General features: G+C 40.2%; 1 protein-coding gene across 2 annotated transcripts; it reads left to right on the top strand.

Moving 5' to 3' along the window:
• The first annotated feature begins 1,296 nt into the window (after positions 1-1,296).
• LOC308103533 (uncharacterized protein) lies at positions 1,297-25,479 on the top strand. Of its 2 annotated transcripts, XM_080453541.1 has the most exons (8): positions 1,297-1,323; positions 4,089-4,150; positions 7,312-7,406; positions 16,187-16,232; positions 16,834-16,890; positions 18,361-18,963; positions 19,104-20,270; positions 20,397-25,479. In XM_080453541.1, exons 4-8 carry the CDS (start codon positions 16,226-16,228, stop codon positions 21,683-21,685), a joined length of 3,123 nt encoding a protein of 1,040 aa, XP_080309667.1. In that variant the 5' UTR covers positions 1,297-1,323; positions 4,089-4,150; positions 7,312-7,406; positions 16,187-16,225; the 3' UTR covers positions 21,686-25,479. The 2 variants fall into 2 exon arrangements, with proteins under 2 accessions (XP_080309667.1, XP_080309668.1); XM_080453542.1 differs by lacking the exon at positions 1,297-1,323 and having other exon boundaries at positions 7,315-7,406.
• The last annotated feature ends 856 nt before the right edge of the window (positions 25,480-26,335 follow it).

The raw sequence follows: 26,335 nt of genomic DNA, 5'->3' as shown, positions 1-26,335 counted from the left end.
GCAGGAAAAATCTGGGAGGGGAAGTGAATGGCCACCACTTACCCCGCCCCCAATCTGGGAACCCATCTGCAAAAAAATAGGGTAGTTACGGGGCTCTGAATCTGTCTTGAGAGATTACCCCTTGCCCCCCAACACAGCTGAAGAACCCTTGTGCAAGGCACTGAACCCCCAACTGCTCCAGTGGAGCTGCTTAGTGGCTCCCAGTAGGCTACAACAGTATTAACACTGTGGTTGTACTGGTCAGCTCCCAGTACAACAGTATCAGACTGTGGTTGTACTGGTCAGCTCCCAGTACAACAGTATCAGACTGTGGTTGTACTGGTCAGCTCTCAGTACAACAGTATCAGACTGTGGTTGTAATGGTCAGCTCCCAGTACAACAGTATCAGACTGTGGTTGTACTCGTCAGCTCCCAGTACAACAGTATCAGACTGTGGTTGTACTGGTCAGCTCCCAGTACAACAGTATCACACTGTGGTTGTAATGGTCAGCTCCCAGTACAACAGTATCAGACTGTGGTTGTACTGGTCAGCTCCCAGTACAACAGTATCACACTGTGGTTGTACTGGTCAGCTCCCAGTACAACAGTATCAGACTGTGGTTGTACTGGTCAGCTCCCAGTACAACAGTATCAGACTGTGGTTGTACTGGTCAGCTCCCAGTACAACAGTATCAGACTGTGGTTGTAATGGTCAGCTCCCAGTACAACAGTATCAGACTGTGGTTGTACTCGTCAGCTCCCAGTACAACAGTATCAGACTGTGGTTGTACTGGTCAGCTCCCAGTACAACAGTATCAGACTGTGGTTGTAATGGTCAGCTCCCAGTACAACAGTATCAGACTGTGGTTGTACTCGTCAGCTCCCACTACAACAGTATCACACTGTGGTTGTACCGGTCAGCTCCCAGTACAACAGTATCAGACTGTGGTTGTACTGGTCAGCTCCCAGTACAACAGTATCAGACTGTGGTTGTACTGGTCAGCTCCCAGGTTTTAATGGTTGTGTGTGAATGTGAAGCAAAAAAAAAAAAGCATTCATGCTCAGCTAACCTCCCCTGGGTAAATTAAATCAAGTTTATGTACTGTCTGTAGTATCAAATAAGATGAGCTAAATATGTATGTATGTATTATTATTATTATTAAAATATTATTTTCTGAGATAAGGATCACAGCACAATACAGTATAAGGAGAACAGACAAGACATGTAGCATGAACACATGACAGTAACACTGTGACGGATCTATTAGACCACTCCCTGTCTACATACTGTATAAGGCTGGCCTCTTCTCTTGCATCCTTCAGTGGAGCAGGAACAATCTGTTGGTGAGTAAAGATAATGAAATGAACAAAACAGCTTTTAATAGACATACTGTACATGTTTGAGCAATAATAGTAATCATCCAAGGATAACGTTGGGAATGTTATTTGTAGTTCTAATTCATCTTTTATTGATATTCTTAACTATTTGTCTCAACAGTAAAGTTATTTAACTTCTTCCTATAATTTAGAAAGATATCTTTACCTGCATTTTAGTTTTTTTTAAGTTATAACATGACATGAAATGTCAACTTATAATGTATGCAATGCATAAACTGTGTGTGCATGCGTGTATTTTAAGGTTTTATGATGCAATGCATAAACTGTGTGTGCATGCGTGTATTTTAAGGTTTTATGATGCAATGTATAAACTGTGTGTGCGTTCGTGCGAGCAAGTGCGAGAGCGTGCGTGTGTTGTGTGTGAGGTAGAGAGAGAGACAGACAGACAGACAGACAGACAGACAAGCTCACAACACCTTGCAATACGAGGCGCTGTGAGCTTGTAGATCGGCAATTTTTTTCACAATATTAATTTGTGGAACCGAGTCAAACTAAATGTAATGCCTCAACTCCTACAATTCCAACTGCTTGTCAGGGTGGGGGGTCCCCAGTTCAAATATGATTATTTTGGGGGGGGGGGGGGGGGGGGGGGGGTCCCAGTTCATTATTTTGGGCGGGTCCCCAGTTCATATATAATTATTTTGTGGGGTCGCGGCCTGAAAAGTTTGTGAACCCTTGCCATAGGTTACTATAGACTATATTGTGTGGCTGACAATCACATACGCACAAAACACTAGTACTGGATCCTGAGTCCATGCATGGGCCCCTGGGCCTCAGCCTGCATCACGGCCCTATTTTATACGTTTTTCCCTTCATCAGCAGAGATATAATCCACAAAATTATAGAGAAAGTGTACACAACTTTTATATTTCTATTTATGACATAGTATTTTAAGTTGAATCAGCTGAAGGCATAAAATTGTGATAGATATTGTTAAAACAGCCAAATGGACACAGTATACATGCAAAACATCTCTAACAGTTATTGACATGAGCTAGGGTTTAAACTTTAAAGCATGTCTTTAAAGCACCCTATGTTTCTAGAGCAGAGGTGAGCAACTATATGTCTTTAAGATGGACCAGCAGATTCTGGGGTAGGCTACCTTTTGTTTGATCACAGAGCAATTTGGGAAAACATCCATTCATATCGTCCACCGCCCGGTCACCATGCTCAGGTTTGGTTAGAATGTGAACCCCAATAAATCACACCAGCGTAGTGGCACAGTGTGAATAAACACAGGAATGACCCTGGCAGTATATCCATGTGTGTTACTTCTTTAGTGGGCTGCTACAGTTTTTTTCATACTTGAAAAAGACCGGAAGGGTCGAAACGTTGTATATTATCTGCTGTCTGTAATAAATAAATAACCTTTGCATTAAAAAAGGGAGTTGCGAGCCCCGCAATGTTCTCACCAGTTTCGAAAAGGGTCACACAGACACATAACACCATAACAACACAAACACACATCCCTATAGAGTCTCAGCATTAGGGGAATGCAGAAAGCAATGCTTGTGTGTCTGATAGCAGGGCATAATGGGCCGTTTCACACCTCAGTGAAGTTAGCACCCCATATGATGAAAATATGAATAATGAATAATAATAATTTATATGGTTTTGAGCTTTGCTGAGCCCAGCACGGCAGCACCCCCCAGTTTTTGGCTCCAAATCGACCAAACATCGTCTCATTCTTTAGTGCTCATTGTGCTCTAATTTGTGCTGTTGAAATCACCAATTGTGCTATTTTTTAATAATCAACATTTATATGGTTTTGATCTTTGCTGAGCCAAATAAGATGAAAACCATAATTATATTGATATAAAAACAATGATACCAGCACAAATTCTAAAATGTACGGCACAATACAGCACAAATCCAGCACTAAAGAATGACACAATTTGTATTCATTTTTTCATCATATGGGGTGTTGTACACCTGTTCAACTATAGCTAGTTAACACAGCCATTCAAAGGAGACGGTTTCAACCCATTTAGTTATTATGTCACTCCGATTTCTCTAATTGAATGTGAAATAAACTCAGTGAGCTCATCATCTCTGGTTACTGTCATGATAAACATGTGTTGTATTAAGGTGAAACAAGGACCCACTGCACACATTCAGTGAAGCCAAAGCAAAGTGTAAATTAAACTCCATGTGGAATGCGTTCATTTTGGTTTATTATGTTTTTATTCTCCAACCACAAATACCATGAGGCTTCTACTTGCCCTATTGTTTTATTTATATAAACACATTATGGTTGCATCATGCCTATTGAATGCACTCGTCTCTCCTGACCAGTGTTCTAAACCAGGGGTTTTCAACAGATTATGAACTAGGGACCACCACCTTGACTAAGAATCAGAGAGTGGTGTGTGTGTGTGTGTGTGTGTGTGTGTGTGTGTGTGTGTGTGTGTGTGTGTGTGTGTGTGTGTGTGTGTGTGTGTGTGTACCAGCTTTGTGTGTGTGTGTGCGTGTGTGTGTGTGTGTGTGTGTGTGTGTGTGTGTGTGTGTGTGTGTGTGTGTGTGTGTGTGTGTGTACCAGCTTTGTGTGTGTGTGTGCGTGTGTGTGTGTGCGGTGCGTGTGTGTACCAGCTGCGTGCGTGCGTGCGTGCGTGCGTGCGTGCGTGCGTGCGTGCGTGCGTGCGTGCGTGCGTGCGTGCGTGCGTGCGTGCGAAAGTAAAATTGACCTTTTTATTTTTTTCACCGTGTGGCAGGAAGCTGGTGCGTTCTACAGCCGTTTGGATTGTTTCCTCCTTAAACACAGCAGACAGAAGAGGTGAGCATTATGTAACTACCAGTTTAATTTAAAAGATATAACTTATAACTGCAAGCAGCAATATGCAATATATGCAATATGTGCAATAAGCCATAGGATAAAAATAAACTGAATATGAGAGAGTTTTTCATAATTTTCTATGACTGGTCTATGAAACGGGCTAAGTTGCAGGGGACAGATTGTTAGCTCATGTTTTTCCTTCTGTCATGCACCAAGCCACTGTTTCACTAGGAAATATGTCACAGTGCTGAACTGATATACTGTCAAAATGGCATTGGATACAAATCAGCTGAGTGCTGAGGGATTCTGGGTAACGTAGTCTATCTATTATTTTGAATGTAATGTCAAAAATTATAATTGACTAGTAATTGACTAGTGTTAAAAATTCATTAATTAAGACCAATTTTTTTTTTTTTTTCATCTAGACAACATAGAGATGTCTGTATTGTATTTGCACAAAGAAAGTTTGCACCATAAATGAGTATTTGGATTTGTTTTAAACACCACTTCCCCTAAATTATTCATTGGCCCATGGAAGCTCATTTTTCCCATGGTTGTGAGTTTCATTGCTCAGCCGTTTTGCATGGCCCTCTACCATTATGCCAACTTTGCCAAGTGTATTCAAAAGCGACCTCACGGTTAGGCCGTGAGGTGAATGGTCACAGAGCAATGGTCACTGAGTTATGTCCATTTAAGTGTTAAACAGTGTGTAACACTGCTGTAGAGCCTAACGTGTGCATTTCAGCTTTTTTGGTTCCCTCCAATCCCCTGAACAGTGTTTGTGTGCCTTGCAAGTCTGGATGTTACGTTTGTGACATCCAACCTCCAACCAATGATGAATTTGTGTCCCAGTCCAGGCCTGACCCAAATTATTCAAATATAACTATTTTATTATTATTACAATAATGATAACTATTATTATTAATATTATTTTAATAATTGTTAGTATTGTTATTATTATTATTATTATTAATATTATTAATATTATTATTATTATTATTATTATTATTATTATTATTCATAATAAGGTATTGTATGTTTCGTCAAATTCAACAATGTATATCTTTGAGGTATTATAAAAGAGGAGGTTGCAAAACCTTGCAAGACTAGGATTATGATTGTACAAAATAAAATAAAAGTACAATGAGAACAGACATGTTTGTAGCTTCAGCAAATCCGTGACAGTGACATACAGATCTCTAGACCACATCCTGCATGTCTACACATGGGGCTGCTCTCTCATCATTTTTACCTTACTCATTTCATGCTTTCTTGGTGCAGGAATGATAATTAAGGGAAGTCACTCACACTCTTTGTTCCATATTTTCTCCTCACTGGCTTGTGCAATTGATCTCAAGTTGCAAGTATTTTGTTGGGGATTTTTTTTTTGGAAGTGTGTTCTAATGTTAGTCTATTATAGCTACAGTAGATAACATCATTATCCATTGCCTTCATTATAGGAAATGTAATGAGTGAAATCTAACATTTTTGGGCGGTGAAACCGCCCCTATAAGTGAGATTTGGAAAAATGTACAAATATCTTGGGCAGTGAAACCGCCCCTGAAAGTGAGGTTTGGAAATTTGTACAATTATCCTGCGCTGTGATTGGCCAATCACAATCTATTCAGGACTGTGATTGGCCAGTGACACATGTGCATAGCCCTATATAAGCAACCATAACTTAAAAAAACCATAAATTGGTTTTTTTTTAGTTATGGTTTTGTCCATCATAAAGAGTGTTTCATCATTGGTTGACTCCATTCAGTATTGTGGTTAGCTAGGAAGACACCGCCCACTTCACACAGGGTGTGATTTTTTTAATTGAAAACAAGATATATTGAAAGATGAAACCCTAACCCTAACCCTAACCCAACATAATATTGTAAAACGTGTTTACATGGATATGAAAGCATAACAAGTCAGCTATGAGGTGGGAGAAAAAAATGAATACAAATAATTAGTTATTAGTTATATTAGAGTTAAATCACGGGCAAATTTGACCCACTAACACCGAAAGTGTCAGCAGGTTTCTAACACAATGCAAGGGTTAAGGTGCTTGCTGAACTGTGCACTGCTTTATAGGAACCTTAGACGTTATTTCTGCATTCAGGGAGCTTCCTTTTTCATATTCTTTCATAGTTTTGGGCCAGTTTGGAAGCCATTCCCTTCTTCAATTATTACTGTATTTTGAAACAAGATGAATGTGAATATATCTGTAATTATGTCCCAGTTTCTATCAGGGTCATACAGACACACAACACCATAACAACACACACACACACACACACACACACACACACACACACACACACACACACACACACACACACACACACACACACACACACACACACACACACACACACACACACACACACACACACACACACACACACACACACACATGTTGGGACAAGACAAGTCATTGTGGTGATAGGAGAGGAATGTACAGCGGTTGGAAGAGAGTGACTGTGACCTCAGATACTCCCTGCAGAGTCTTATAGTGTGAGAGAGGCTGTGGTGTAAAGTAACTAAGTACATTTACTCCAGTACTGTACTTAAGTGCAATTTTGAGGATGTTTTTACTTTACAGGAGTATTTCCAATTTTCAGTACTTTTACTTCTACTCCACTACATCTCAGAGGCAAATATTGTACTTTTACTCCACGACAATTATTTGAAAACTTTAGTTACTAGTTACTTTGTAGATTTTGATTATTATTACAAAGAATATATTAACCACTTCAGCCCTATATACATTTCGGCCATTTGAAAATAGCAGATCTACAAGCTCATATGAGCTTGTAGATCTGCTATTTTCAAAAGATTGTTGTACATTTGAAGACCTGAAATGGAATATTCTGCATAATGAGTACTTTCTACTTTTGGTACTTTAAGTACATTTTCATACCAATACGTATGTACTTTTACTCAAGTACATTTTTAATTCTGGACTAACAGAGTATGTCTATATTGCAGTATTGATACTTTTACTTAAGTAAAACATTTGAGTACTTTTTTCCACCACTGTAGAGAGGCTGTGTGCACAATGATGCAGAGAGGAGTCTGTTAACCTGTTAATGAATGAATTGATGCTGAAATGAAACATAACACAACTATGATGTTTATGCAGTGTTTTAATAATGTATTTGTCTCATCAGCAGGAACAGGAGGAGCAGTGGTAAAGGGCCTGACACCACCCCGGAGGTTGTGGGTTCTACCTCCTCCCGGTGGGGGCTCCTCAATCAGCTGGCAGGCGAGTCAGTAGGTTACAGCAGTGACAAGACACAGAGATGTGTCTTGTCACTGTGAGACAACTGTTGAAACAACAACAACAACATATGCATAACACCTTTTTCATAACACTCACATGAGTAAAGACAATGTTAAAATATAATTTTTGAAAACCTATTGCACTCCACAGCCCACTTGTGGTGCAGTTATGCAAAAATGAAAAAAGGTGTCATATGATGCATTTCAGTCAGTAGGTCCTGATTACGCCCAATGAATGGTCTGATAAATGGTGGGTAGGTCAGTATGTCGCCTACTCGCCCATTCAATGGTCTGATAAAATGTGATAATGTCCCATTCAATGCATTGATAGCATCCGAATGGGGTGCAGTCGTATCAGTTTGTTTTGGGAGGTCTGAAGCTTAGTTTTTAGTGACATTGAGAAGTGCAAAGCATAATAAAAATGGCCCCATCTTGAATAGGCCCCCAGGGCTCCTTGTTGCTCTCATAGATATATATATAAACAATGGAGTACGACGTTGCCACATGGCGGCCATCTTGCGACAGTCATTCATAACATTATGTCTATGGTGCATGTACTATTGAAATAACCATAGCGTGCTCAATTTTCATCCGATTTTCAAACGGTTTGGCGTTTTGTAAACACCAAAGATGTAGTTATGATACTGCGTACTTAATGTTATTTTCATATAAATTCCATGATTATGATTATAAGTACGCAGTATCATAACTACATCTTTGGTGTTTACAACACACCAAACCGTTTGAAAATCGGATGAAAATTGAGCACGCTATGGTTATTTCAATAGTACATGCACCATAGACATAATGTTATGAATGACTGTCGCAAGATGGCCGCGGTTGAGCTACGCTTGAGACGCCCCCTTGAGCCATCTAGCCTTTCTTATATATATCTATGGTTGCTCTGGGGTCCATAGGTAATTGCCTACTTTGCCTGTTAATAAAAAGTAACTGCACGTGGGGGCATTTTTGATTCAGCTTCTGCAGATTGAAGGTCAGCTTCTTTTCGGTGGGAGACACCGTGGTACCACGCCTATAAATCAGGCTTTATATACAGGAATATACCTAGGACTTTTACAGCACAGTAAGTTATGCAGACATCTTTGTCCAGAGGGACAAGGGCAGGAAATAGACTATAATACACGCAAGACACAGCCACCAGGGCCGGATCCTGAGTCCATGCATGGGGTCCTGGGCCTCAGACTGCATCAGGGCCCTATTTAATACGTTTTTCACCTTTACCTTTGAAATGATAAAGAAAGTTTACACACCTTTCATATTTATATTAAGGATATAATATATTAAGTAGTATCAGCCATCAAAGGCTTAACATTTTGAGACACTGACAAGGAAAAAGATGTTAAAACCAGATGGACGGGGTCTTCAACAACCAGGCAGTATACAACCTCTCTAACAGTTATATAATAAGATACGGTTTAAAGCAGGCCTTAACATGTTCACCAGTTGTTCTAAAGCCAATGTGAATAACCATGTCTTTAACATGGAGCTGTAGATTGTGGGGTACGCTAACTTTTGTTCTATCACAGAGCAATTTGAAAAACCCAAACCATTCATTAATAGATGTGCAATAATAGGTCATGAGCCTATTTTATGTTTATTGAGATTGTATATGCAGGGTTAATACTGTATTTACAAAAAGGGGAAATGACATAGAATCAAATAAAATAACATGGAAAAGGAAGCTCCTTTGAATTCAGAAAAACTCATGTAATGGTGCTAAACAGACTAGACAGAACTCTACAAGCATGTTGTGTTGCATGTTGTGTTGACAGACTTCTAGTGTTACTGGATTTGAAGGTGCTTGTTGAACTGTGCACTGCTTTATAGACACGGTATATGTTATTTCTGCATTCAATATTTATCATATTCTTTTACAGTTTTGGGCCAGTTTGGAAGCCATTCTCTTCCTCAATTATTACTGCATTTTGAAAGATGAATGTGTAATTATGTCCCAGTTTCTAACAGGGTCATACAGACACACAACACCATAACAACACACACACACACACACACACACACACACACACACACACACACACACACACACACACACACACACACACACACACACACACACACACACACACACACACACACACACACACACACACACACACACACACACACACACACAGGTTGGGACAAGACAAGTCATTGTTGTGATATGAGAGGAATGTACAGCGGTTGGCAGAGAGTGACCTCAGATACTCCCTGCAGAGTCTTAAGTGTGAGAGAGGCTGTTAACCCTGTTAATTAATTAATGAATGCTGAAATGAAACATGACTATACTATACACAACAATAATGTGCAATATGAAGTATTTTAAGATTGTATTTGTCTCATCAGTAAGAACTACAAGTAGAACTCCTGCTTTAGTGTAAATATGATTCTTAGCCGATCGTTATGCTCAGGAATGTAGAAATGGTGACTGTGTGTTGTACGTATGTGATTGTCAGCCACAAATATATTGTCTATGCTAACCTATAGAACTATACAGAGGGGTGCTCACACTGCTCAGGTGGTGCAGTGGTAAAGTGCTGCCCACCACCCTGGAAGTTGTGGGTTCAAATTCACCATGGTATAGTTGGCTTTGTCAAGTGTCTATATGAACATTTGTTTGGTACAATTGTGTTCATATAATGAACACAGGAATGACCCTGGCAGCATATCAATGTGTGTTACTTCTTTAGTAAGTTGCTACAGTTTGTTCAACTACAACTAAGTAAACTTGGAAAGACACTTGTGGACAAACCACACATTATGTTGACTTTTAGCCTTAATGTCTTACTGCACCACACGCTGTTTACATTTATGACTGATGATTATTCAATCAATCAATCAAAAAAAAGAAAAAACTAGACCTCAACAGACAAATACATAAGAAACTGAAATCTCAACAATTTGAAAATAGCAGATCTACAAGCTCACAACAACAACAACCCGGTGGGACGGGTTGTGAGCTTGTAGATCTGCTATTTTCAAATAGCTGATGTTTATGGGGTTAAAGTGGTTAAACTGCCCTTCAATGTTATATTGACTCATTTTGCTGGGGACCCCCTGGAGTCTCAGTCCCCATTTTGAAATCACTGTTCTAAGGTCTGCTGTTAAAACTACTGGCTGGAGTGGCATAGCATGTTCTGGCCATCATTCTTTTAAAGTTCTAAAAATGTTAAGTCTCCCTATAAACCATTCATTCATGGATGTGCATTGATAGGTCATGAGCCTATTTTATGTTTATTGAGATTGTATATGCGGGTTATTACTGTATTTACAAAAAGGGAAAAAAGAATAACATAAAATAACATGGAAAAGTAAGCTCCTTGAATCATAAAAACACATAATAGTGCTAAACAGACTAATCCTCAGACAGAACTCTACATGTATGTTGTGTTGCATGTGTGTTGACGACTTCTAGTGTTACTGGATTTGAAGGTGCTTGTTGAACTGTGCACTGCTTTATAGACACGTTATATGTTATTTCTGCATTCAATATTTATCATATTCTTTTACAGTTTTGGGTCAGTTTGGAGGCCATTCTCTCTTCCTCAATTATTACTGTATTTTGAAACAAGATGAATGTGAAGATATCTGTAATTATGTCCCAGTTTCTATCAGGGTCATACAGACACACTACACCATAACAACACACACACACACACACACACACACACACACACACACACACACACACACACACACACACACACACACACACACACACACACACACACACACACACACACACACACACACACACAGGTTGGGACAAGACAAGTCATTGTGGTGATAGGAGAGGAATGTACAGCGGTTGGCAGAGAGTGACCTCAGATTCTCCCTGCAGAGTCTTAAGTGTGACAGAACAGCTGTGTGCACAATGATGCAGAGAGGAGTCTGTTAACCCTGTTAATTAACTAATTATTGCTGAAATGAAACGTGACATACACAACTGTAATGTGCAGTACGTAGTGTTTTAAGATTGTATTTGTCTCATCAGTAAGAACCACAAGTAGAACTCCAGCTTTAGTGTAAATATGATTCATAGCCGATCGTTATTCTCAGGAATGTAGAAATGGTGACTGTGTGTTGTACGTATGTGATTGTCAGCCACAAATATATTGTCTATGCTACTATAGAACTATACAGAGGGGTGCTCACACTGCTCAGGTGGTGCAGTGGTAAAGTGCTGCCCACCACCCTGGAAGTTGTGGGTTCAAATTCACCATGGTATAGTTGGCTTTGTCAAGTGTCTATATGAACATTTGTTTGGTACAATTGTGTTCATATAATGAACACAGGAATGACCCTGGCAGCATATCAATGTGTGTTACTTCTTTAGTAAGTTGCTACAGTTTGTTCAACTACAACTAAGTAAACTTGGAAAGACACTTGTGGACAAACCACACATTATGTTGACTTTTAGCCTTAATGTCTTACTGCACCACACGCTGTTTACATTTATGACTGATTATTCAATCAATCAATCAAAAAAAAGAAAAAACTAGACCTCAACAGACAAATACATAAGAAACTGAAATCTCAACAATTTGAAAATAGCAGATCTACAAGCTCACAACAACAACAACCCGGTGGGACGGGTTGTGAGCTTGTAGATCTGCTATTTTCAAATAGCTGATGTTTATGGGGTTAAAGTGGTTAAACTGCCTTTCAATGTTATATTGACTCATTTTGCTGGGGACCCCCTGGAGTCTCAGTCCCCATTTTGAAATCACTGTTCTAAGGTCTGCTGTTAAAACTACTGGCTGGAGTGGCATAGCATGTTCTGGCCATCATTCTTTTAAAGTTCTAAAAATGTTAAGTCTCCCTATAAACCATTCATTCATGGATGTGCATTGATAGGTCATGAGCCTATTTTATGTTTATTGAGATTGTATATGCGGGTTATTACTGTATTTACAAAAAGGGAAAAAAGAATAACATAAAATAACATGGAAAAGTAAGCTCCTTGAATCATAAAAACACATAATAGTGCTAAACAGACTAATCCTCAGACAGAACTCTACATGTATGTTGTGTTGCATGTTGTGTTGACAGACTTCTAGTGTTACTGGATTTGAAGGTGCTTGTTGAACTGTGCACTGCTTTATAGACACGTTATATGTTATTTCTGCATTCAATATTTATCATATTCTTTTACAGTTTTGGGTCAGTTTGGAGGCCATTCTCTTCCTCAATTATTACTGTATTTTGAAACAAGATGAATGTGAAGATATCTGTAATCATGTCCCAGTTTCTATCAGGGTCATACAGACACACGACACCATAACAACACACACACACACACACACACACACACACACACACACACACACAGGTTGGGACAAGACAAGTTATTGTTGTGATAGGAGAGGAATGTACAGCGGTTGGCAGAGAGTGAACTCAGATACTCCCTGAGTCTTAAGTGTGACAGAACAGCTGTCTGCACAATTATGCAGAGAGGAGTCTGTTAACCCTGTTAATTAACTAATTATTGCTGAAATGAAACGTGACATACACAACTATAATGTGCAGTACGCAGTGTTTTAAGATTGTATTTGTCTCATCAGTAAGAACTACAAGTAGAACTCCAGCTTTAGTGTAAATAGTGTAAATATGATTCATAGCCGATAGTTATGCTCAGGAATGTAGAAATGGTGGCTGTTTGTTGTGCGTATGTGATTGTCAGCCACAGATATAGTCTATGGTAACCTAGAACTATAGAACTATATGGAGGGAGGGGCGCTCAGGTGGCAGAGTGGTAAAGTTCCTGAGCACCACACCGGAGGTTGTGGGTTCAGATGATCCACCATGGTATATCCGGCTTTGTCAAGTGTCTATATGAACACAATTGGACCATGTTTGGGGTAGAGAAGCGGGGAGGGTGATATTTGTCACTGCATGCACTGCGGTGGTAGCCTGGTAGTATCAGCAGGGATTGTTGGGAGGGAGGAGTAGCAGACTGAGAATTGAGAAGTGATACCTACGAAATTTCAACCAGGATACCTTATATGAAAATGGCTCTAGTATTTTAAGTACCAGAATAATTTTAGCATTATAGATTGATATGCATAACACTGTTTTTGCAATTTATCGGGTCTTAAAAAAAACATTATTGACTTTTTAAGGTTTCGAGGCCTATCAGGCTCGAAGGCTTATTGAGATTGTAGGCGTTCTTCTTCCGCCGTTTTTTCAGTTCTGGCCCAACCGTGTGGTCGCTTTTTACGAAACTCGGCAATATGGTAGAGGGCTATGCCAAACGGCTAAGGAACGAAACTCACAACTATCGGCCAAAGGGTGGCGCTATTTCACTCAATTGACTTTGAACAGGTACAACTCATGCCCTTTTTGACCTACAGCCATGAAACTTCGATACACACATGCGTCTCCTCATGCCTAACAACTTTCATATCATGACTTTTGACCTCTGTTAAAGATAACGTTAAATGCTTATTTGAAAGTAGTTATTTTCAATGTATGACGTACTTCATTCACCCTTTTGTTTTGTTTTGTTTGATTCTCCTTTCTCACTGTCGGAGGCTGTGGATTGAATAGCTCAATCAATAAAGAATAGCCATATGTTCCAAAGGTCCCCGGTTCAAATACTACTTATTACAGTTTACATTTAAAATGCATTGTACAAAACATGACCCTGTTAATTCAGACATTTGCTTTTTTGAGAGTAGTTGTTTTTTATGTATGACATACTTTCTTGTGAAAATAGCCGATCTACAATCTCACAACTTTTCAGATAGCAAAGCGTTGTGAGCTTGTAGATCGACTATTTTCACTAGTTTCCATTCCGAGGAGACAAAAAAAAAACTTTATTGGTAAATGTTTTGTGAACCAGTGATCTAGAGTAGTTAGCGAAACAGAGGCTTGGTTCATAACGGTCGGAAAAACCTATAGATATCAACAGACACCATCTCTCTAGCTCAATGAGAAGAGAGGCAGCCTGTGAGTCCATAGGTCGCTAGTTCGATCCCTGTCCCCAACAATGTGTTGAGGTGATCATCATTTGGAATTCTTAGTTTTACAAATAGTGTTTCTTGAGTTTGTTTTACTGAGGTTAAGGTGCGTGAGGGTGGGAAAAGAGTCATCTAGTCATCTAGTCAGCAACCTTCCCTCTATTTTACACTTTTACTTTACTTTCCATTTTTGTTACTTCTACTCTACTACAATTACAGCAGATGACAGCTTTAGTTACTTGTTACTTTGCAGATGTAATTATTAATACAACACCTACAGTAACCACATACAGCCGATCTACAATGTGACGCGTTATGAGCTTGTATGTATATAATAAGCAACCCATGCTGTATGATAACTTACCACATATGAAATCCAACTCTGTCTATCCAATGGCTCAGTCAGTACTGCGGCCATAGCTGAGTGGTTAGTGAGCCCGCCCAGGTACGATTCCAGGCCAGGCCAGCAAATGTGTTGATGAAATTTGTCCCTGAGCAAGACTTTTAACCCCTAATTGCTCACAAGCCCTCATTGGAAACAGGACCGCAAGGACTTTCATGAACGGACCTGTTAAAGGAATTCTCCTTATCCTTTACACTGTCTATCCGCAAGTCTATAGGTCCCTGGTTCAAACCCCATACTGAACAAAAATCATGACTTTGTTAATTAATGCATGTTCACTTCTTCTCTCTCTCTCATTGCCTCTCTCTCTCTCTCTCTCTCTCTCTCTCTCTCTCTCTCTCTCTCTCTCTCTCTCTCTCTCTCTCTCTCTCTCACTGCCTCTCTCTCTCTCTCTCACTGCCTCTCTCTCTCTCTCTCACTGCCTCTCTCTCTCTCTCACTGCCTCTCTCTCTCTCTCTCTGTCTACGTCTCTCTCTCTCTCTCTCTCTCTCTCTCTCTCTCTCTCTCTCTCTCTCTCTCTCTCTCTCTCTCTCTCTCTCTCACTGCCTCTCTCTCTCTCTCTCTCTCTCTCTCTCTCTCTCTCTCTCTCCCTCTCTCTCTCTCTCTCTGTGTCTCTCTCTCTCTCTCTCTCTCTCTCTCTGCCTCTTCCTGCCTCTGCCTTATCCCTCGAAACCGCTTATTGCTATATTTATTATTTGAAGTAGCAGCCATAATAAGACGGTGAAAAAAGCGGTGGTGATTTTCCCTGTCTGGTGAATGTAGATCACCGATAATAGATCTTATGCGCAAAAGGTTTGTCCAACCTGGTTCTAGACCTACTATACGTAAGGTCCAGGGGCCGTGGGCAACCAGAGAGGACAGCTAAACGACATATTTAGCATTTAGTGAGCAGAGGTCGATTCTTGAGGCTCTTCGGGGTACTACAATTTATTTATAATTTGCACGGCATCACAAATACACCAAACAGAATGTAATGATGGAGGTCATCACACACACCATTGGGGCTGTTCTAGTATGTCAGGCTATATCTCTGCTCTGACATGGTTGTCTGCCATGGCTTCATTCATCAATATAAGCCATTCATGTCAATAAGCTTATTTAGGTCAAATAATTAGAATAGTGTAACAATGGAATAAAATACCCCCAAGAAGGGGCACAGTTGTGACACATTTCCGGTCTGGTCTATACATGAGTTAGTGACAAATAAAACCTTTTTGAATCATCTTTGAACATTCATGAATTGTACATATATTATTATTTAGAATGTCCTTGAATTACCTACATGAAGTGTATACATTTGTTTAAAAACTAACAGCGTTTAGGCTATGTGGTGTTAAAAAACTATTATGTCTTATTTTTACCCCCAAAAAACAACAGTTGAATTCCTGGTTCCTGTGAGTCCAGCAGTCTGACATTATGGCTGGTGAGTGCAGTCAAACATTACCTCATCAAAGTTAACTTTCAGTGAATATCAATGTTGTACTTCTTTTTGGTGGAAATATTGCATCAATGTTACAGTTTAATGGAAGTCTTAAATAGTGAGAAGTTGTTCAGAGATAGGGGAAGAACCGCTGTGTGTCAGGAATCAATCTGTATCTTTTTATTTAGGAACTTCATCACAGATCTCTGGCGTCCGGCCAAGAGATCCTTAATCAGTTGATTCATTAAAAAAAAATCAGCACTGTGTGTGTGTGTGTGTGTGTGTGTGTGTGTGTGTGTGTGTGTGTGTGTGTGTGTGTGTGTGTGTGTGTGTGTGTGTGTGTGTGTGTGTGTGTTGCTGTCAGAGCAAGAAGGTTTTCTTAACTTTCAGTTTTCCATAGAAAAAGCAGCTGGTGCTACAGTAGCCTGGAAACCAGACAAATCTGTCAAGAGTGAAATCATTTACTCTCCTGATGCAGGAATTAACAGAGATTGAAAGGGTTTAAAATATTCTAAATGTATTGAAAAGAGACACTGTACATTACATGGGTTGTGATTTTGAATATTGATTGAACTGTATTTTTCTTATGTTTATATTATTACAGAGGGCCAGGCACTTGTGAAATGCCCCAGCATCAGAAGCATGGATAAGCCTCCCAACCGTGAGTGAAACTGAATCAGAACAGTTTTGGTGTTTTATTTGTAAAGCTTTCTTGGTACAGTATGTTTGCAACATCTACAGGAATATTTGAAGTTACCACTCAGCCTATAGTTTTAATAATTCAATTTGATACAGCTGAGCACAAAAAATATAGAGTGAGTTTGTAAAGCTATGCTCAAACTACAGGATGTAATAATCATTAACATAACATTTTACGATCAAATTGTAACTACAGTTTGTCAAGATGTCTTTCATAAAATCCTATGGTCCTGAGGCAGGGGGCTGAGATCGCATGATTCCTTCAGATTTAGTTTGCATAACTCAGAAGACTGTTGATTATATGGAACATTCAATACGATCAATACACAAACTTTTTAATAACATGATCACGATAGCTTGTGATTGAAATCTCCTTGTCCCTAATCCTTGTGTCCTTCTGTTTTGATGCTGGTCATAGCCTTGGTATTAATATTGGAATACCTGCTGTCAGTGCATGTTAATTTAATTACCGTACTGTATGCACTCAGCCTTAGCATTGTCTCTGCCGAAGGCGTGGCTATGACTATGTTTTCACCGTTGTCTGTCTGTCCATGTTTCCTTGCTTGCGTCGGTCGGTCGGTCGGTCTGTCTGTGAGCAGCTACTCTCCGGAACCGTTCGACCGATCGTTGAGAAACTTTGAAAGCACTCCCCCTGTAGGCCAAGAAAGAACCTCCACAACAATTTTTTATTCCATCCTCATTGGCTAAGATTGGCTTTCAAAGTTTGCAGGAACGCCCCTTTTTGAACAAAATGCCTCAAATCATGACTTATTGTCCTTTTAATACAGAACTGGGTTGGCAAGGTACCGAAAAACAATAAAGAGGCTGTTTTGTCTGTCTAGGCTGCCCCCCGCCCCCAGTCTGTCATTATTCCTGCAGGGTTGCTACAGTATGTAGATTACTACATTTAGGCTTCATATTAAGAACAATTAGTTCGTTGTAATAATGCTTTAAATGACAACTTTGTTTTTTTACAACCAAGGTTTATGTTTTAGCTTGTAATTAAAGTAAATAAAAGATGTGTTATTTTTTTTTCATTTACTGCTTTCTATAGTTTTAGCAATTTTCGCTATCTTTTTTACATCTTTTTGGGCGGGGGCTTTCTGTCCGGTGGCTAAATATGTATTTTTTACACAATAAAAAAGGTCCCGTGGTCTTTGATGGCCAAATGTGAGTTATTGGGGTCTAGAAGAGGTACTGTAAATAAAAATAAAGAAAACGCCGGGTTATTGTGTAAAAAAATACATATTTAGCCACCGGACAGAATGCCCCGCCCACTGTAAAAAAAAAAGCGAAAATTGCTAAAACTATAGAAAGCAGTACATTTTAAATTTTTAACACTCATCTTTTATTTACTTTAATTACAATCTAAAACATAAACCTTGGTTGTAAAAAAACAAAGTTGTCCTTTAATGTAGTGTTTGTATTTCAGTGTCTGAGCTGAGGGTTGTTCTGTTGGGGAACAACCAGTCACAGAGGAATGCAGTTGGAAACCTCCTACTGGGAAAGACTGTGTTCAATGAACATGAAGCTCTTCATGACTGTAGGGTAGAACGTGCTCAAGTGGATCACATACCGATACCGATGGTGGTCATCAACACTCCTGACCTGCTAGATCCCAAAATCTCACAAACAGACCTGTCAGAGAAGATCAAGACAGAGGAGATCCATGTGTTTCTACTGGTGCTTCAACCTGAAGACTTCACTGAAGAACAAAGAGTCAAGTTCCATGCAGTTCTTGAAGTCTTGAGCGATCGCTCATTTCATCACTCCTTTGTGTTAGTGTCAACACCCAGAGAGCCACATGAAGGTGACATGTCAAACTACATGCAGCTTCCTGAACTACATGAAATGATCAGAACATGTAGGTACAGACATTTACAGCAGAAGAACCTTGAACTCCCAGAACTGTTCACACGATTGGTTCAAGTTGCTAAGGAGAACTGTGTCCACTGCGATGTCTCCGATACCTATAGTTTCACCAGCACTGAAGACGGCCAGACAAGTGAAGCTGGGAGCTTGGATTTAGCAACAGGTAAGTGTAGAACAGCATTATGACAATGTATTTGTTACATAATTAATGCAAACTATACTCTTAATAACTATATAACTATAATAAAGGGTTAGGAGACACTTAGTTATTTATTTATTTATTTGTATTTATCTTTTTGGTAGATTCTGGAATCAGGATAGTGCTTCTTGGGAAAACTGAGTCAAAACTTGGTAAATTCATCACAGGCAAACATGAAGACAAAAAGACAATACTTGGTAACTTGGTCACACTAAGCAAGCACGAGCACTGTTTGGATGGGAAGTGGAATGAAAGGTCTGTCAGAGTAGTGAAAACCAAAGGCCTCTTCAGTCAATCCGTTGAAGCAGCGAGACAGAAAATGGACAAGTACCTATCTCATTGTTCTCCTGGACCAAATGTGATCCTGCTGTTATTGAAGCCTTCTGATTTCAAGATAGAAGACAGACGCAGACTAAAGTTCATCATGGATTTGCTTCATCGAGACGCCTTTAACCACTCAATGGTTGTCACAACACACAAGGGACATGAAGCAAACAAATATGTAGAAGAGACCATTCAAGACTGTGGAGGAAGACTCTACAAGATGACTGATGATGACCGTCCATCCCTAATGGAGAAGATTGAGAAGATTGTGGATGATAATGGAGGGATAAGCCTCACTATGGCACCAAAATCCAACCGTCCTCTGAACCTGGTGCTGTGTGGCAGAAAAGGACCTGAGAAGACTTCTGCAGCCAAGGCCATTCTGGGTCAAACCAAGTACAGCCCATGGTCTCGTTCTTTTACAGATGGTGTGAAGAGACAGGAGAAGGTGTGTGGGCGCTTGGTGAACCTGGTGGACCTACCTGCCTTGTGTCAAACATCGAAGGAGACATTTGTTAATGCATGGACATGTGTCTCTCTCTGTGATCCTGACGGCGTCCATGCCTTCCTGCAGGCCGTTCCTCTGGGTCCTCTCACCGATGAAGACAAGACAGAGTTACAGAGCATCCAGGATGTATTCAGCTCCGAGGTCAATGACTTCACCATGGTTCTGCGTACTGTAGAGTCTGATTCAACCACTCCAGCAGATGAAGACACAGACATCCAGGAGCTGTGTGAGAGCTTAGGAATCCGATCCATTGACTTTAACAGCAAGCAAGTTCCTGAGTTGTTGGATGCTGTAGAGAAGATGAGACTCCTGGAGGGCAGACCACTCTGCTTCACAACAAAAATGTTGTTCATGGCCCAGATAGAAAATAACATACAACAAGACAAATATAACACAGAGCTACAGGCAGAGCTTGATGAGTTGAAAAAAAACAGCACTGGTGAGTATTTAATTTGTTGGCAATTATTGACGATCTCTTCAAAAAACTAAATGTGTTTCCTATTTTCCCCTTTACTTATACCACGTAAAGATTTTAAATCGAATTCGATATCTCTTGATATTTCAGATGATGATGACAACGAGAGCAGAGATTGCCTCAGGATTGTGCTAATAGGGAAGACAGGCACTGGAAAAAGTGCCTCAGGAAACACTATTCTAGGTCAGAAGATATTTGAATCCAAGGCCTATCAAAAGTCTGTTACCAAGTGTTGCCAAAAAGAATACGGTGAGGTAGAGGGCCGTCCTGTTGTTGTAGTCGATACACCTGGTTTGTTTGATACAAGTCTGTCCGAGGAAGAGATGTATCAGGAGTTGACTAAATGCATCAGTCAGCTGGCCCCGGGGCCTCATGTGTTCCTGTTGGTGGTACAAATTGGCCGACTCACAGAAGAAGATCAAAAGTCATTGAAGCTGATCCAGGAAGCCTTTGGAAACAATTCCAAGAGGTTCGCCATCATTCTTTTCACAGGAGGAGACTCATTGGAGGAAGATGGTCAGTCCATTGAGGACTACATCAGTAAGGGTTGTGATGATTCATTTAAGAAGCTAATTAGAGACTGTGGAGGAAGGGACCATGTCTTCAACAACCGTGATAAAAACAACCCAAAACAAGTCAGTGATCTGCTGGTGAAGGTTGAGAAGATGATGAAGGAGAATGGTGGAAGCTGCTACACCTCTGAGAAGTTCCGGGAGGCTGACGCAGCCGTTAAAAAACAAATGGCGAAGCTTATAAAAGAGAAGGATGCTGAGATGAAGAGACAGATGGAGGACATTAAAACAAAACATGAAGAAGAAATTGAAGCAATGAAATTTGAAAGCGAAAAGGACAGCAACATAAGAGAGAAACTACTTCAAGAAAAGGAGGATTACATTAAAGAAGTGCAGGAGGAGAGAGAGAAAAAACAGGAAAAAAGAGAAGAGGAGGAGAGAAGAAAGAAGGAAGAAGAGGAACATGAACAAAATAAGTTGAAAGAACAACTTGAGAAAACTGAAGAAAAATCAGAAGAAAGGGATAGAATCAGAGAAGAACAAGATGCTTTGGAGAACAAAAGAAAAGATTGGTGGGAGAAAAGACACCAGGAAGATGAAAAGAGAAAAAAAGAAGAGGAGAAGAAAATGAAAAGGCTTCAGGAAGACTTTGAAAAGAAAAAACAAGATCATGATCAACTGAGACAACAAGAACAAGAAAATCAAAAACTGGAAATTCAGAAAGAACTTGAAAATCGGAAGAAGTTGGAGCAGAAATACAAAGACGAGGCCAGAAAACAAGCGGAAGAGGAAGTCAATGAATTCAAAGAAAATTACAAAAAGCATTTCATAAAAATCAGGTTTCAGGATATGTGCGCCACTAGCTGAGATCATTATGTAGAGTAAACTATTTTTTGCTGACTTAATGGTCACCATGTCCTTGTGAAATGATGTTTAAGATGTATTATTCAGACAAACACCACAAAGAAACAAAGCAGCATATATACTATCTGATTAATTACCAAAGCTTTATTTTGATTATGTATAAACTATCTGGTATTAGTAAAACAAATTGATTTTGTAAAAAAAAAAACGATCTGATTATTTGGTAAAACATTGTGTTGATTATCTAAAGCTCACAGCATGTTGCAATGTGACGCGTTGTGAGTTTATTCTTTTTAAATCTGCAATCCACACCTCTAGTGTGATCTCCTTATTGTTATGACCCCTCATGTATTTCACTCCAGACCATGATCACATGGTATGGATCACATACAGTACTGTGTTGTGTACTGTGGGCCCTGTCATGCACGCCACCTTACCCTTTATCCCTAAACTTCTTTGCCATGTTTTATTATTTTGAAAAACATGTTAAAGTAGTTCAAATAGCCAATCTACAAGCTCACAACGTGTCGATAGTTAAACTAAAAAATAAAAATAAAAAGTATTTTTAAATAGTAAAACATGGCTATTAAGTTTAGGGATAAGGGGTAAGAAGGTGCCCAAGATAGGGCCCTGTGGGCTCTATTCACAGGCCAAAAATTCCCCGTTAAATCGGGATAATGGACCTGCGCCGCCCCAATAGGTTATTCTAGCACCTGCTCTACCCGTCACCATTATGCCGACGCCGTTATTTGCGCGTGGAGGTGTGTCCGTGGGCGTGTTGTTGCTATATCCCCCACATTGCAATTCTACAGACACACATGGGTACGGCTTGGGGACGGGGGATAGTGGATTCTAGAAGCACCCGCTGGTTTATAAAATCACCCGTCAAGTGCACACAGACACTACAATGGCTTTGTGCGTTGGACCATGAGCCGTGTTGCCAGCCTTGGAGAGAAATAAGCAACCGCAGTCGCAGGTCTATGAAAACAAAAAGAAGCAACTCTAAGGCCACATGAGCACTTCAAACTACTAACTAGAGCTTTCATATCCCCTAAATATTTCAGCCCGGCTCGACTAATAATTGACAAATTAGACCCAGCCCAGCCCATCAGTCATTTTTCTAAAGAAGCCTTATTTCTCATTAAATCTTGGTAATATATGAATGATCTGTGTGTGAAATGCGCTCTTTCTTTATACAAACCCATGCTCGCTCACTCTACCGCAAATGCCTCTCTCTCTTTGTACAACCCCATGCTCACTCTACCGCAAATGTGCTCTCTCTCTTCATATAAACCGATGCTCACTCTACCGCATATGCGCTCTCTCTCTTCATATAAACCGATGCTCACTCTACCGCAAATGCGCTATCTCTCTTCATACAAACCCATGGTCACTCTACCACAAACGCCACCACCACTCCCAGCGGGGTCATTTTGATTCTATGACGGCTGCCGTCTAGTTATCATCAGTGCCAGTGTTGTGAGGAAAAACAACTAACAAGCAACCAGGTCTAGGAAAACCAGCCCAAAAGAAGCGAGTCAAGCGACTATGGGCCACATGAGCACTCTAACATATACATCAGCTATTTGAAAATAGCAGATCTACAAGCTCACAACGCCTCCCATGCAAACGCTACGTTCATGACCCCCCAAAATAACCATATTTGAACTGGGGACCCCCCCATTTTGTTTGACTCGGTTCCACAGATAAATATTGTGAAAATAGCAGATCTACAAGCTCGCCAGGCGTTGGGTGCTCCATTGTGGTCTCGACCCACAGGTTGAGAACCACTGCATTAAAAGCTCCAAGCAAGTTACATGTCTAGTAGGCTATGTTGTTGACCACGTAATGTAATGTTTTTGGTTTAGTGATAGGCTACTCCGTGGCGCGCGCGCGCCTCATTGTGCTGTCCAAAATAACAGATCTGTAGCTGTCGACACGACATGATGCAGCGCCGTTGATAGCTTGTATGTCTGTTATTTTGGGTAGGTATAGGCGACGCACATACGCATCGCAGCAATGTGTCTGGATTTGAGAGGCTTTGATTGATGTAAACTTAAAGTTTAGCTCTGTTCGGGATTACTGAACAAAGGTGGATGATGAAAGATAACGGGGACAATATGGATGTAAGTTAACTTTAATTAACTGCGTCACTTCAGAGGAAACTATGGAGCAACTTCAGAGATGTTTACACACCCCTGGAATCCATTAGAACGGTGGAAATAGAACGATAACAGCCAACGTGAGTACATACTGTAGGCTATAGACCTTTCCTAAAACTGTCCAATTTATTATACCCATGTGCTACTGTTTGTCTGTGTACCACGTAGGAGCGTTGTCGCAACATGATGTAATTAATTATTTGGGAGCAGCCAGTGTGTACCAATAGTATACATATTTTAAATGGCTTTCATATACTATTCCGGATCTGACTAATATGACAAGCTTATTGTGAACACAATAGGCTACAAATTAATATAAAAATGTATTTGGATAAAATAAAAAAAAAGAAGGAAAACAAGCCCAATGTGGCTTATAATAATCAGACCAGGCAACAGTGCAGACAGGTAGATAGGCTAGAGCATATATTGGATCGGGATGACGGCTAGCGCAGTCTTCTCTTAAAGGCAATGGCTTCTGGCACGGTGATTGGTTTTATCATTGTAACGCCCAAACCACACCTATGCATAATGTAACGGGTAGCTCAGGTGTTTGGCGGGTCACGGGGGTGCCATAGAATACCGAATTTTGCGGGGAAACGCCTCTTGCCTAGTCCTTCATCCCTAATTAGTGGTTTGTTCAAATCTGGCTCTGAATAGAGCCCTGTGTCTCTTGCCCTCTGCATGTCTTTTCTCTATTTGTATGGCTGGCTGGCGACATACTAAAGCCTTTACCACTTGTGCTATAACCACGCCCCCTTCTGTGGCCAACGCAGAAGTGTCTCTGCCTACAACAACTGCGTGCAATATTTTTAGCCTGTATAGTTTTTGACCATGACGGAGGCGCGCCGTCTCAAGCGAACTTGAGCCACGTGAGGCACCACCGAGCGAGCTAAAGCGAGCAAGTTGCCGTGCCGAACGTTGCAAAGTTCGCTTGGGCCGACTCAGCGCCGTGCGAGTTATGTACAGATAGGGACAATAGTAAATCATGTTTTGGTGAGAGCGTTTGCCCCAACTGTCACTCAAAGTGGCTACTGGCCAATCACAGCGCATCCTTGCACAAGTGGTATAGGTTTTGGGATGACGCGGCTGGCTGAGTAGTGATGAGTGTCTGATTACCTACCATGGTGGTTGAGTAGTGATGAGTGGTTGAGTGGTTAAATAACTACTAGGTGGACTGAGCTGTTGATCGTCTCCAGTGACCAGGCTGTTGATCATGAAGCTGGCTGTCACCAGTCCTCACACATCTCTCCTCCTGACTTTGACGTCTTTATTGATTATTAACATAACATAGCCTATGTCCTTTCTTATCTGTGTATTATTGATTATTGTCTTATCTATGTGTCAGATACAGTAGTGATGTCTCCAAACACCATCCGTCTTTATGATTTTGATATAATTTCCATGGATAAAGTTATGGATAATGTACTACTTACTGCCTTGGTAATGTAGGGGTGGGTGAGCTTTTATTTGTTACCAGTTTTTTCTGTTTTTATCAGCTTATTCTAGGTAAGATACTTTGATACCTGATTTTAGTTTGTGTATTTAGTAGTTTATGGTCATGGTCCCACCCTGAGGTAATAATGTCCTCCTGCTTTGTTGCAAATATAAAATAAATCCTTCTGGGTTTTAAACTGGTGTAGACTGGATTAGTTTGTTCTTGTCTTCTGGGTTTTAAGCTGGTGTGGACTGGCTGTGAGCTTGTAGATCTGCTATCCGGTGTGGACTGGCTGTGTTTGGTACTGGCAAGGAAGGAGTCTATTCTTTATGTCAGTGGTTCTCAAAGTGGGGTCCGGGGACCCCCAGAGGCTATTTGACAATAGCAGATCTACAAGCTCTGCTATTTAAAAAAAAAAAAAAAAAATTAAATTAAAATTAAAAATTAAATAGCCTCTGGGGGTCCGGGGACCCCCAGAGGCTATTTAAAAAAAAAAAAACGTTTTAATAATTTGGAATACCTTTGACACAAATTTTGAAGGGGGGGGGTCCCTCGCACAAAACACTTTCAGATGGGGGTCCGCGGCCAAAATGGTGCAGATATACATATGGATAACATTTACATCAGCTCAGCTATTTTCAAAATGATCTTGATAAAAGTGTGGGGAAAAAAATATATTTTTTAAACGTATTGAACATCACACATCCACGTATGGGGGTCCCCCCTGGTACAATGCATTTTCAGATGGGGGTCCGCTTCAAAATATATAATATATATATTAATTTGGGGGGAGTTTGAGAAGCACTGATTTACAGTAGAAGTAGAACTCATGAACACAGAACCTCAAAGTGTGATATGAATAATATACATATAGGTCATTGTTTGTATTTATATTCTATTGTTATTCTAAATGATCTCTGTGTTATTGTGGTTATTGTTACAATGTTGAAGAACCAAAACTAAATCATTTTATTATTAATTGTGTATCTTATTAGTATATATGAAAACCATAATGTCTTTATTGTTACATATCGTTGTCGGGCAGAAACCTCTAAT

Source organism: Gymnoscopelus braueri (genome assembly GCF_963280865.1).
Source record: "Gymnoscopelus braueri genome assembly, chromosome: 16".
In the NCBI taxonomy this organism is placed as follows: domain Eukaryota; kingdom Metazoa; phylum Chordata; class Actinopteri; order Myctophiformes; family Myctophidae; genus Gymnoscopelus; species Gymnoscopelus braueri.
This window is presented reverse-complemented; position numbering and strand designations above follow the sequence as displayed.

Coding starts and splice junctions, on each gene's coding strand:
- LOC308103533 (XM_080453541.1), top strand. Junction 16,891..18,360: donor CATGGATAAGCCTCCCAACC/GTGAGTGAAACT, acceptor TTTGTATTTCAG/TGTCTGAGCTGAGGGTTGTT. Junction 20,271..20,396: donor GTTGAAAAAAAACAGCACTG/GTGAGTATTTAA, acceptor TTGATATTTCAG/ATGATGATGACAACGAGAGC.